Raw genomic sequence first — 12397 nt, forward strand, 5'->3', positions numbered from 1 at the left:
ATTATTAAATTGTAAATTATAGTTGCGAATGTTATTTACTTATTATTCAAGTATTAAGTATTTTCAGTATTTATTTGCGTTAGTTGAGAAGCACTTCAGGACATTACGGCTCCGGTCACACTGTTACCTTGCTGTCTTTTTCTTGCTCCAGCACCTTTACATAATCTTAAAAACTCAGCGTAAATATCGCCCAAAATACGAGCCCTGCACTCGTGCACCGCCTGCAGAGATGCGATACTAACCCGGTGCGTTTCCGTTCCAGGAGAACCGAGATGTCGTTCACACAGATCGCGCGCAGCTGCAGTCGGCTGGCGGCCACTTTGGCCCCACGGAGGGTCGCCTCCGGCATTCTTATCCAGTCACAGGCCTCCAGGATGATGCACAGGATCGCCGTGCCATCGATGACCAGCCAGTTGAGCCAAGTAAGCGAACGTCCAAAGCGGTCACTTCCTTTGCAGGAGCCCCAATCGCAGTTGAGGACCTAACCTCATTGCAAACGGCGGGGTTTCGTGATCTGCGAGCTCCAAAACATTCAATTAAGTGCTTACAATCATGAGCACAACAGAAGATCCTCGCCATGTGGCCGTCGAACCACCCAATTCGATTGCATCACATTGTTTTGCATAAAACATGATTGTTTTCCCTATCGCACACACACACATACACCTGCAACACCGGTGCTCGCACTTGTGTGCTTGATAGTACTACAGTGAAAATCGGCTAGAAGTGACCTTAAAATTTAGCGATTTTAAAACATGTGATTTCGAAGAACTCTTAAACGTTGTCAGTTTGTTAAATATCTAAATATGTTTCCACGCCAATCCAAGCAATAGTTTTCGCGATATCTAATCAGTTGAGCATACACAATCGAACCACACTCGTTTAAATTGCGTATATACTAACACTGCAATTGAAATTCATCAGCTTAAATTGTAAAGAATTAGCTAAGTTGTATGCTTATAGGCCATAGATGAACTGCCAATCCAAGTAGTCTTAGGAAGACAAATATTCACTAGACAATATCATTCGCAGAAGTTCGGTGTGCGCAGCTACTCGGCCAAGAGCACCATCGAGGACATCAAGTTCCGCGTGCTGAAGGTTGTCTCCGCCTACGACAAAGTGACCGCCGAGAAGGTAAAGTACCCACTGCATGGCACCACTAACCCTGTCTTTGTTTCCTTCCTTTCTTCTCGGGCCGGCCAAAAACCAGGAGTGCCGTGGTCGCTGGCAAACGCAATTGGTGCGCAGATACTCGGCGAAACCGCCGCTCTCGCTGAAGCTGATCAATGAGCGCGTCTTGCTTGTGCTCAAGCTCTACGACAAGATCGATCCCAGCAAGGTAAACGCCACACATTGCCTTTGCCAGTGCAATGGTCGCCTCAGAAATCAGAATTGAACAAAGCTGATGAAACCTTTGATTACCCAATGCTAATGGCTCGCAATTACAGCTCAACGTTGAGTCGCACTTCATCAACGACTTGGGACTGGACTCCTTGGACCACGTGGAGGTCATCATGGCCATGGAGGACGAGTTCGGTTTCGAGATCCCCGACTCTGATGCCGAGAAGCTGCTTAAACCTGCCGACATTATTAAGTACGTCGCCGACAAGGAGGATGTGTACGAGTAAATTGTAATTGTAATGCAAGCCATTGAACGGATTACACTTAAATTTAAATAGAAAACAAGTCAAATACAATTTGATCAACTGAATAAACCAAACGTTAAATTAACTTGTAGTCAGCAATTGTACGCGAGGGCTATAATTAACTGCAGAATACCAGCTAATAAATTAACTATCCAAATTAATAAACGATTAATTTAGCTCTGGCGGTCAAATTCAAATTTCGATAGAAACGTTGGTCTTTCGATTGTTTTAGAAAGCCTTTTGTATTTTAGCTACGCAGCGACGGTCACTTTAATTTACTATCAAAACAAACAGAATATTCGAAATGTCAGACGCTGTGGACAAAATGTTGGCGGGAATGAGTAAATATATCTTTAAACCACCGATACGCGTTCTATTCCTTGCTTCCAATTGCAGCGGCTAATCGGCAGACCATGAACCGCCAGCTGGCCAAGATAGACGAGATAATGGAGCGGTCGAACAACACCTTGCTCCACATCGAGTCCAATAGCAGGGCATTCAGTCAGAATGTGGCTTTGTCGGAGACCCAGAAGATGTACAACCTCAGGCCGGAGGCTGAGATGGCCCTGTCCAAGATCCTGGATAACTTCAAGCTCCTCATGTCTAGCAGTGACCAGAGGGAGGAGGCATACAGCGCTCTGGAGGGCTGTCTGGCCTACAGGCATCGCGTGGAGCACCTTGGCAGCTCTGTGCGCAAGCTGGTGGCTCTCTACGACACCGTGGGCCAGATGAAGAGCTCACAGGAGGAGCAGTATGCCAGCGAGGATTCCCCCTAGCTCATCCTTTTTAGCATTTATTATCATGTTATAGTTGAACAATAATTTAAATAAATTAAACATTTGATTTGTATTTAAAGCTCTCTAAGCGAGATTATCAAATCATGGCCATATTGTAGCTGCTGACTTGGAGGAGCGTGTAGGTAAGCACCTCTACGAACATCTCCAGGCGGGCGGCTAGACTCCCGGTGGCCAGTATCTCATTCGGATTGGGCAGCTGGAGGCTGTTGGAGCGCAGGTAGTTGAGCTGCTCCATATTGGCGGCTATGGTCAGAAGCTTCTCCTGTTGCTCGGATGTAAAAGCATCTGGCGGAGACTCACCGCCGGTTGGCATGAGCTTTTCCAGCTGCTGCGCAAACCCATGGAGCTGCGTCAGCTTCTGCTTGTATATGGATTCTGTGGTGTCCAGAGCGGCTGCCTCGTCGTAGATCTTGGCCAGCTTTCGCTGGAAACCCTTAAAGTCATTGTACACGTCCACGGCACTGCGCTGCTCCTCCAGACGCGTCAGACTGAGCGAAACGTTGGATGTGTTGATGCCCATGGCCACCGACTCGTCTGCTCCTCGCAGGAGCGTTGAGTTGGTACGTTGCAGCTCCCGCTTCTTGGAAATCTTTTGCAGGTTGGCCGGGTACTCCTCTAAGGTCTTGAAGAGCTCCGCATAGTCGGCTACCGAGCTCAGATCCCTCGGGGGCGTGGTGGCTGCCGCCTCCTCCTCCATCATCTGCTGCAGGCTGTCGAAGAAGGCCCCCGGTTTCATCACCGTCTTGGATACGCACACGTCCTTTAGGTTCCTCACATGTTGCGCGTACTTTCTGTACAACTTTGATGAAATGCTGCTAAAATCTACATTACTTTCCATTTTTATTGTTTACGCTTCACTTTTCCTTTTGATAACTTCGTTTGAATGGCTTGCGCCGCATCTATCGGAAATCGATACCACAAGCTGAGGCGGTTTAAATTTGAAAACAAAAGTTCCGTAAAAATTATGATCGCCTATGAATGACTTGGGTTTTTATTTTTAAAAGCACAATTTTTAGAGTTTACTACATGTATTTTAAGTCTTGAGTGGTTTTATCGAGATCTTAATAGTCAGTTTATACCTTACGAAAGTTTGGGCTAACATTGCTGTTTGGATTCTGAGTCTCAGAACTACAAGGTGCATCTCATCCATACTCTGACTGAACGGTGAGCGAAAACTGACCCTTGGGAATTGAATTGGCATGGTACCAGATGCGTGTGTCCACCAACACAGCATCTCCGGGCTCCACATAGAATGAGAAGGGCTGGCACTGGTGGTCACATTCAGGAGCAGGTGCCAGAAACCAGCTCTTGTTTCCACTTAACTGGGCTTGCCACATCAGGCGGGGAATGTAATCGAGCTATAATAATTGAAAGATTAGTCATATTCGTTGATTTCTTGGGCTCAACTTACATGCATCACAGCCCCTTGCTCGTAGCCCATTAAAATGAAATCCGTGTGAGGCATTTCAGCATCGAAGGGCAGGAAATGTGGGCGGGGATACAGCTTTCTGAGCTCCGCCAGGACAGCCGGCTGGCAGACACTCCAGCCAACGAACCAGGGCACTCCCTGAGTAAGATTTGAACGCTCTGCGGACATGGAAAACACATGCTTCAGCGACTTGAGATCCGAGTTGAAGTGCATAAACTGGCAATCTGAGTCCATGGCTCCCGGGACGCGTTCGTACAGTTCTTTTATGAAGGCAAAGCTGAGGTTCTTTTGTGCTGGCCAGTGAGCAACCGCCCTCTTCACAATGATGGGCATCGAGGAGTACGCGTGCGGTGCGAACTCCTCCATGGTGAGATTGGCCAAGATTAGGGGAGCCCTCACCCCCTTACAAAACTCGCAGTCACTAATGGGCCTAGTGGCCTCCCATACCAAGTAGTTGTTGGGCAAAAAGCAACGCACTCCGAGCAGGAACGAGATGGTCTCATAAAATACCGGGGTGGCCACCATGATGAAGAACACAATGCCCAACAGCCAGAGCAAATTCAACCGGTTCGGGTTGTGGTCCATGTCGCGCGTCTTGCGAAACACCTCCTCCAGCTCCTGTGTGGACACCAGTCCAGTCCGCATCACATTACGATGCAGAGCGTCCAGTTGATCGGATAAGTCCGGACCCAAGCGCTCGCGAACCGCCTGCATCCGGTTGCCCAGCGTCCGCGTGGGACGGCTGATGAACTGGAACGTCCAGCACTTTATTATTTAGCATTTCTTCAGTACTTTTTATTCCTCACCAGAAACATTTCCAATTGGTAGTCCTTCCCCTTTGTTTTGCTTCCAAACAGCTGAGAACGATAGGCTTATGGCGCGAGCTCTCTTGCCTATCGACTACAGAGTTGTCAGGGCTTCATAATTTACCAAAAATTTCGTTTTGGTAGTTTCAACTAAAAATGTTATTAAAGCTGTAAATGATATGCAGTTGTAAGTATTGTTTTTACTTATATTGTCAAAAATATTTAAGTACTTTTTAACATTTATACACTGAAATAGTTTTAGTCACGCTTAGTATTTTTGCTGGCTTCAGTCACAAACTGTGCCGATGCACTCGCCAACCCTGTCAGCCGTTCTTCGTATATTTTAACGGTTCGCCCGCGGTCACACTTGTCATTCACTTTTCGCTCTTTGCTCGGTCGTAGTATCGGCCAGCAGCTAAAAATTTGGAAAGATCGTTCGGGCTGGGATTATCTGCTGATTAGTACAAAGACAACGCGACAATAACTCAAAAATGTGTCTTGAATAGTACTCGCATTTACGTTTTCATTCATCTTTTGTCGTTCATCCGGGCTCGGTTCTCTGCTTCGCACTCCCACTTCCTTGGCTGCCAACGTGACCCCGAAAGCTGTCCTTCTCGCACACACTTTCACTTTGCAACAACAACAGGAAAAACGAACAAATAACCCAGCATAAACAATTGTTGTGCAACACTTATTAGCAAAACATTAGAGCGCCTATAATGTCGGCGCAGGAAAAGGTTATACGCGTTGGATCGCGAAAGAGCGAGGTAAGTGTGTTAAAGTCGTCGAGAACTAAAATATGTGCATACTACATCCGCTTGGAATTCGAATTGGAAGTGCTGCATTTGAATTTCAATCACATTTTGGTGGCTCTCTCTTTCTCTCCCATCTCCCCCCTCCCTTATGCAAGACTTGTTGCTCTCCGCGTGGTGTTATTGCAGTTGTTGTACTTGCTCTGCTTTTTGGTTACTGTTACACAATTCGCTATAGCAACAGTACGCACTTTTGCAGAATAAGAGGAAGAGAGAGACAGACAGAGAGAGGGAGGCCAAACTAATACAGTGCACTTTCGCAAAGTAAACCAACATAGTAAACCGAAAGAAGTACAAAAAATGATTAATAAATACACAAAACAAATGTATTTCTCTATCGAGCACGCACTGTACTTGTTTTTTGTATGGACCCCATTTGAAAACTTGATTTTAAGCTGGGCCTTTTAATAATTTTTGTGTTAATTGCACTGAGCCACCTTTGATCGTGCTCGAAGTGAAGGCCACCTGTGTGCTGCTGGCATTCCAATTTGAAATTACTTGACTTATTTGCGAGCTAAGTGCCCTACTCTCTCCTTCTCTCGGTTCATTTGCATTTAGCATTTAATAGGCACTCTATTAAGCAATTAAACAATCTCCCCCCTTTTCAGCTCGCTCTGATTCAGACCAAACATGTCATCGGCCGCCTGCAGAAGCTATATCCCAAGCAGAAATTCGAGATCCGTAAGTGAAAGTCGGGGTTGATAAACATTGGGGCACCGGGAAATATTGGAAACTCATGATCAGCAAACTGGAAGAGAGTTGGAAGTGCTTACATACATGCAAACAGCGCAGTCATGCTGCACAGGGGCATTTGGAAACTGGACGCGAAGCATGACTTGTGGAAATTCCAGCCGAAGCCATGCTTATCTCGCGTTCTGATAGTGGTCAAAACAAATGTTGCGACTGTTTAAATAGGATTGCATACGATCGGCTTGAGCATATCGGCTTCTCTGAATTCCCTGCCCTCGCTCTTTCGTCATCTCTCTTCCACTCACGTGCCATTTGCGGATGTTTGCTCAATGTCAATGGCTGTGCTGTTGTTGTTGCTCCCGAGATTAGGGAATGCCAAAAAATGTTAACTCACACATGCGCGCAAACATACAGTAGCGGGCAAGTAATCAGCACTAGAGATAATTATTATTCTTCGGTGGTACCAAACTGTTTTGGCCATATAAATTCTGTTGGCTTTAACCAGTCATTTTTTGCCTAAACTACATTACGTGAGAATTTTTGTTTGGATGAAATTCGATCGGTCTATCTCTGATCGGAGTTAAATATACGATAAGAGTTGCACTTTCTGGCGACATTATGGGGAATCAGTTGAAATTTTATTTGCACGGGCATGTTGAGTACCTTTGAACCCGATAAGATTGGCCAGTTTATGGAAATACATTTAGAAGCACCCACGATGAGTCAGTCGTTGTGGCTTTATCATGGCTAGCACCAACGTAATCTATTTGAAATTGATGTAGTTCACTTACCCTATCCATATTTCATTAAAATGAAATTTGCCAAGTGCTTTACTCAACGCCTCGCACGCAAATTGCCTCTTTTTTTCAAATTCTATTCCCGGTCCGATAAGCAAAACATTTGGAAAAGACATTATCGTGGCGTGTCCATAATAAGAAAGGGGAAATTGGGGAGATATACGTATTCCGTTTGCATGTCTCGCTTGATTGCTGTCATAAAGTGGGGAACCTGGGTTGCTACTGGGTTCCTTATCAGGTGATGATGACATACAAACTGCAATTATGGAAACGCCATCCTTAGATTATTGATCTAAGATGTCGTTTTAAGTGGGTGCCATTTCTGAGGTCAGAAGAAGTAAATTGTTTACGATAATGAATATGAAGTCGCTTATCAAAGTTAAATATTTAATAAGATAAATACAAAACGCTTTGTTGTTTCAACCGGTCCAATTGTATTTTACAGACACCATGTCGACATTTGGCGATCGTGTGCTGAACGTTTCACTTCCTAAGATTGGCGAGAAGAGCCTGTTCACCCGCGACCTCGAGGATGCGCTGCGCAACGGGGGCGTGGACTTTGTGGTGCACTCCCTCAAGGATCTGCCCACAGCCCTGCCAACAGGAATGGCCATCGGAGCCGTGCTGGAGCGAGAAGATGCGCGGGATGCGCTGGTTCTGCGGGAGAACTTTAAGGGCCACACGATAGCCTCGCTTCCAAAGGGCAGCGTGATTGGTGGGTGTGACTAATATAACATATTGTGATTAAACTGATGCAAATGTACCCTATATCCACAGGAACCTCATCTCTTCGTCGCACGGCCCAGATCCGCAGGATGTATCCCCATTTGACGGTGTGCGACATCCGCGGAAATCTAAATACTCGACTGGCCAAGCTGGATGCAGCCGATTCCAAGTTCTCCGGCATCATTCTCGCTCAGGCCGGCTTGGTGAGAATGGGCTGGATGAGTCGCATTAGCCAGGTGCTGGAGCCGACCGACTTGCTCTATGCTGTTGGCCAAGGAGCCCTGGCCGTGGAGTGTCGGGCTAATGACGACCAAGTGCTGGCCATGCTGCAGAAACTAATGTGCCTGAATACAACGTGCCGCATCCTAGCAGAACGAAGCTTCCTCAAGACTTTGGGAGGTGGTTGCTCCGCCCCCGTGGCAGTTTGGAGCAACTTAAAGGGCGAGCCCTTGAATGGAAACAGCCAGGAGGTGGGACTATCGCTCACCGGTGCAGTTTGGAGCCTGGATGGTGCCATAGAAATACGGAACCACCTGGCGTGTGCCTTAAATGAACAAAAATTGGAGGGGGACCAACGGAAACGAGGGGCCCAGGAGGCCACCAGCCAGTTGCAGGAGGAGACCAGCAGCAGCTGCGATTCTCCTCCGGCCACGAAGCGTGCCAGAAATGGCAACGACAGTTCCGGATCGGACTCGAATTCCAGCAGTCCGCGCCAGCAAGGCAGCCCTCCAGTGATCTGCGAGGATGCGGCTGCTTGCGAAGCTCTCTCCGGTTACACTGTGGATCAGCTTTCGGATCTGGCCAGTCACTGCCCAGTGCTAAGTAACAACAATGCTGTGGGACCTACCGGAGTTGGTGGTGGCGATGCGGACACTAACAATGTGAATACTACTCCCCGTCAGTGCCCTCTTCGTTTGGTGGGCGGTCAGGAAGTGATGGGCCAGTGCCCAGTGCCGCACAATCAGGCAAGGGCTCCTGCCAAATGTCCAGTAGCGCATGCAGACTCTGGGGATTCCTTCAGCGCCAAGAGTGGTAGCGGAGGGGGATCGGCCACCACTGCTCACTGTCCACTACAGATGCCCGTGGGACAGGACTTCATGGGCGAATGTCCGTACGTTAACAACGATGTGAAGGTATCCTTTGCCCAAGTTGGAAAGTGTCCAGTGACTGGCGGTGTGGCAGGAGCACCAGTCTCTATTCTGCCCACGCCACCGAGCAGCAGAGCTAGTAATGCCAGCAGCACTGGCGACGAAGTGGATAATGTGGCCACTTCCTCCAAGTGTCCCTTTGCGGCAATGCATCAGGGCAGCGGTCTGGAGGCGCCGGCTAAGGACAACGGAAACGCAGCCCCAGCCAAGTGCCCGTTCCTGCAGAAAACGGTCCAAATGTTCGACTACGCCGACGAGGAGCAGCCGACGCCGCAGCACTCGGTGCTCATTGAGGATGTGGAAAACCTGTTCTGCGGTCTCTACCAGCACGCCTGTCACAGTCGGGGCATCTACGAGAAGGCCAACCAGTTGGGCAAGACGCTGGCGGAGGACCTGATCAAGCGTGGCGCCCTCGACGTGATGAAGGTGGCCCAGGCAGAGATTCACGGCAAAGTGGCATCGTCTTGAGCCCGTCATCAATATCATCGTTTACATTAAGTAGAAAAGTGTAACTAGACAAAATGTTTTTCATTTCCGCCTCGTTGTTGAACTCCCGTGGAGAACTCATGCTTCCCCTGATTTAACATCGGTATTGTATTCAATCCTTCTGCTCTCCCCGGCGAATGCATCGTTATTGGTTGGTTTCCGCGTAAACGTTATTTTAGTTTTGTTTTTGTTTCGGGAATATGACAAATAAATGTATAAGTGAACTCATATTGTGTCATTTTCTCTCTCCAGGGATTGAAACAAGCTATTTCTTAGCTTTTTTCCAATTTTTATTAACAGTTCATCGCTCAGTACAAATAAGTTTATTACATTCAAATTAATTTATATACTCATGGTGAGTACAAGTTATAATATTCAACTTAAGCTTATCTTTCAAATCGCACTTAACAATAGTTAAAAATGTATGAAGTAACCTTGTTATGAATTGCAGTTTTCATCGACTTTTATCAACTTTATATAGCCCCTTTCAAAGTTAACCATTGAAAATTCAAAGAATTATACTAATACTAAGCAATATGCTAACGTAAAACTACATTGGTCAAGAGAATGAAATGAAAAACAAATAAAAATAAAAGGAAGTCTAGTGCAACTCGTGGCGCTTGCGCAGGTGCGAGCAGAGGAAGTTGGCCTCCGAGAAGACCTTCTTGCACTTGGCCACGCCGCACGGAAGCCCACTTTCGGAACCACAGTTCGAGAAGTGAGCCACGTAATCAATTTGGGTCTGGTAGACTTTCTTGCATATGGTACACTTTAGTTGGGAAGCGTGCTTCTTCTCCATGTGCGAGTCCAAGCGTTGACGCGATTTGACGAACTTCCCGCACTGATCGCAGCTGAGGGTGGACTCGTCGGCGGTTGAGTCACCAATGGACTCCAGGCGAGCCTTTTTGTGCGGCTTCACCTTGTAGTTGATTTCTTCCACTATGTCTACATCAGATGAGGGGAACGTGTCCTCAGATTTGTCTTGTTTTTTTCGTTTTTCTGACCTGGCAGAAGAATTGCCATTGGTTGTGGACACAGACAGATCTATATGACTGGCCTTCTTAGTCTTCTTAGCTGGCGACCGAGGTGCAATCATGCCTCCATCGACCTGGTGCTCAATGTCGTTCCTGGGTCGTATAATCTGTTCTTCTACGGGGCCTTCATCCTCCTCCTCAGTGTTGTCAGTCTTAAAAGCGTCTATAATTTCCACAACCTCCTCTTCCTCTTGCAGAATCTTTCGGTTGGTGGACCTTGCGCCTTTAGTAGGGCTTTGCAGTGATTTCTTAGGTCCTTCAACATTCTCGGCCGTGTTTTCAATCTGAGTCGTACCCAGAATGTCTACGTCCTCATCCTCTTCCTGCAGAATCTTTCGCTTGCTGGAGTTCGACGCTTCCGCACCATCTTTATGTAGAGTCATGTGCGTTTTCAGGGACTGTTTGGTGGCCAGACTCTTCTCGCAGACGTGGCACTTGAAAACCTTTGGCTTGTCGATGCCGTGGACGGACGTCATGTGCTCCTGCATCTGCTTGGCGGTCGCCAGCTCAGAGTCGCAGATGTCGCACTGAAAATTATTCGAATCCGCCCTCGGAGTGGAGGCGCTGGATCCATTGATGGCAAATGTGTATTCTGAATCCATTACGTTCTCTAACATCCTTTTCTTCATCAAAGACTCATTTAGCGCTTTAAAAGAGGCGATTTTGGTTGCCGGGGTCTGGTCTGCGTCCTCAATGTCGGTGCTCTTTTTGTTGTTCACTTCTTGGTCGTCGATTTTCTTAACCACTTTGGTTTCTTTGGACTTTCCTTCTTTTGGCTTCTTGCTTTGACTCACAGCATTGGGATCCCTTGCCTTGGTCTCAATTTTTTTCTTGGCCCCTGACTTAGCCTCTTTTTCCTTGCTTTCCTTCGCCTTAGTCTTGCCCTCGGCCTCAAAAGTGCGTGAGTGAGCGTCCTTTAGATGGTTTTTCAAGGTCTTAAGCACGCCAAATGTCTTAGTACACAAGGTACAGGAGTATATGCGCGGTCTTTGAAGACCATGCTCCTTCTGCAGGTGCTCCTTGTACTGTTTGGGAAACTTTGAGCGAAAATCGCACTCTGGACACTGAAAGTTATTTGTGTTAATGGTGATAGGACCTTTTTTCGAGTCCTCCTCTTCCTCGCTCTCGGTCAGCACTTCGATGGCATCATTGTCGCCGTTGCCAAAGAGATTAAGGAAAGCCTTCTTAGTGGACGACACCTCTTTGGCGGGCGTCAGCTTCACGGAATCGTTAAGATTGTCCTCGAAGAGTCGAGATATCTGCTTTTTAGGGGTCTTATCGAGTTTCTTGGGCGAAGCACTAATGATCTCGATTTCTGTATTGGCTCCATTCACAAAGCTTGGCGGGAAAGCCGCTATGGACTTGCTGCGCTGACGGAGGGTGGTGTTCTTCTTTGGCACCTTAACCGCCTTCTTATCGTTTTCCGGCGTCGATGGCTCCTCTTTTTCCGCCACCTGTATCCTGTCCACCGTCTCGCGGACCTTATCGATTAGTGCCGCGCTGGACATAAATGTGGAGGTGCAGACGAAGCATATCTTGATCGGCAATGATGCTGGGATCTGAAATGGGATGGGAGGATTCAGATGACGAGAAGGGAAATCAGAATGCCGCCATTTCCAACTCACGCTTCTGTGGGTGATGGTCTCCAGTACGTCTGTTATTTTCCTGCCCAGGAACACCTTCTGACCTGAAAAAACGCTCTTGGACCCTTGGCTTGTGCCGCAGTGGTCGCATTTCACCTCTTTTTGCGCCTTGACCATATTTTCACTAAGTTTTCCAGCAAAAACAAAACCAGAAATCAAAGAACGTGCGCACGTTTTTTGTTGCGGGGCTACAGTTATCAAACACAGCTAGCAATGTTAATCGACTGCAGGGCTGCCAGACCGAGTCACCCAAATATACCACATAGCTAGTGTGCTTATATATTATGGTTGCACTTCAAACGAAGCAACTGCACGGTTCACAGAACGAATCCTAATTATTTTTGCTTCAAGTTCAGAAAGTCAACAGTTATAAAACTATACAT

General features: G+C 47.2%; 6 protein-coding genes across 9 annotated transcripts; 3 read left to right on the plus strand and 3 right to left on the minus strand.

Moving 5' to 3' along the window:
• The first annotated feature begins 49 nt into the window (after positions 1 to 49).
• On the plus strand, positions 50 to 1731 carry LOC6736321 (acyl carrier protein, mitochondrial). Of its 4 annotated transcripts, XM_016170610.3 has the most exons (5): positions 68 to 179; positions 263 to 422; positions 1033 to 1119; positions 1211 to 1339; positions 1449 to 1731. In XM_016170610.3, the coding sequence occupies exons 2-5, from the start codon at positions 273 to 275 to the stop codon at positions 1626 to 1628; spliced, it is 546 nt and encodes a 181-aa protein (XP_016029802.1). In that variant the 5' UTR covers positions 68 to 179; positions 263 to 272; the 3' UTR covers positions 1629 to 1731. The 4 variants fall into 4 exon arrangements, with proteins under 4 accessions (XP_039149260.1, XP_016029802.1, XP_016029800.1 ...); XM_039293326.2 differs by lacking the exon at positions 1211 to 1339 and having other exon boundaries at positions 50 to 179; positions 964 to 1134; XM_016170608.3 differs by lacking the exon at positions 1211 to 1339 and having other exon boundaries at positions 1033 to 1134.
• Positions 1732 to 1864: 133 nt separating this feature from the next.
• On the plus strand, positions 1865 to 2495 carry LOC6736322 (augmin complex subunit msd1). The gene is made up of 2 exons (XM_002083170.3): positions 1865 to 1987; positions 2043 to 2495. The coding sequence occupies exons 1-2, from the start codon at positions 1951 to 1953 to the stop codon at positions 2420 to 2422; spliced, it is 417 nt and encodes a 138-aa protein (XP_002083206.1). The 5' UTR covers positions 1865 to 1950; the 3' UTR covers positions 2423 to 2495.
• On the minus strand, positions 2424 to 3351 carry LOC6736323 (augmin complex subunit msd5). The gene has a single exon (XM_002083171.4). The coding sequence runs from the start codon at positions 3279 to 3281 to the stop codon at positions 2520 to 2522; it is 762 nt and encodes a 253-aa protein (XP_002083207.1). The 5' UTR covers positions 3282 to 3351; the 3' UTR covers positions 2424 to 2519.
• A 54-nt stretch (positions 3352 to 3405) lies between these two features.
• Positions 3406 to 5050, minus strand: LOC6736324. The gene is made up of 4 exons (XM_016170505.3): positions 4909 to 5050; positions 4679 to 4846; positions 3855 to 4622; positions 3406 to 3801 (listed from the first exon to the last, which is right to left on the minus strand). Exons 2-4 carry the CDS (start codon positions 4685 to 4687, stop codon positions 3586 to 3588), a joined length of 993 nt encoding a protein of 330 aa, XP_016029803.1. The 5' UTR covers positions 4688 to 4846; positions 4909 to 5050; the 3' UTR covers positions 3406 to 3585.
• Positions 5028 to 9565, plus strand: LOC6736325. Its single transcript, XM_002083173.4, has 4 exons — positions 5028 to 5445; positions 6099 to 6171; positions 7423 to 7692; positions 7755 to 9565. The coding sequence occupies exons 1-4, from the start codon at positions 5398 to 5400 to the stop codon at positions 9317 to 9319; spliced, it is 1956 nt and encodes a 651-aa protein (XP_002083209.1). The 5' UTR covers positions 5028 to 5397; the 3' UTR covers positions 9320 to 9565.
• A 44-nt stretch (positions 9566 to 9609) lies between these two features.
• Positions 9610 to 12277, minus strand: LOC6736326 (zinc finger protein CG2199). The gene is made up of 2 exons (XM_002083174.4): positions 11997 to 12277; positions 9610 to 11930 (listed from the first exon to the last, which is right to left on the minus strand). The coding sequence occupies exons 1-2, from the start codon at positions 12129 to 12131 to the stop codon at positions 9939 to 9941; spliced, it is 2127 nt and encodes a 708-aa protein (XP_002083210.2). The 5' UTR covers positions 12132 to 12277; the 3' UTR covers positions 9610 to 9938.
• Between the last annotated feature and the right edge of the window lie 120 nt (positions 12278 to 12397).

Source organism: Drosophila simulans, chromosome 3L (genome assembly GCF_016746395.2).
Source record: "Drosophila simulans strain w501 chromosome 3L, Prin_Dsim_3.1, whole genome shotgun sequence".
In the NCBI taxonomy this organism is placed as follows: domain Eukaryota; kingdom Metazoa; phylum Arthropoda; class Insecta; order Diptera; family Drosophilidae; genus Drosophila; species Drosophila simulans.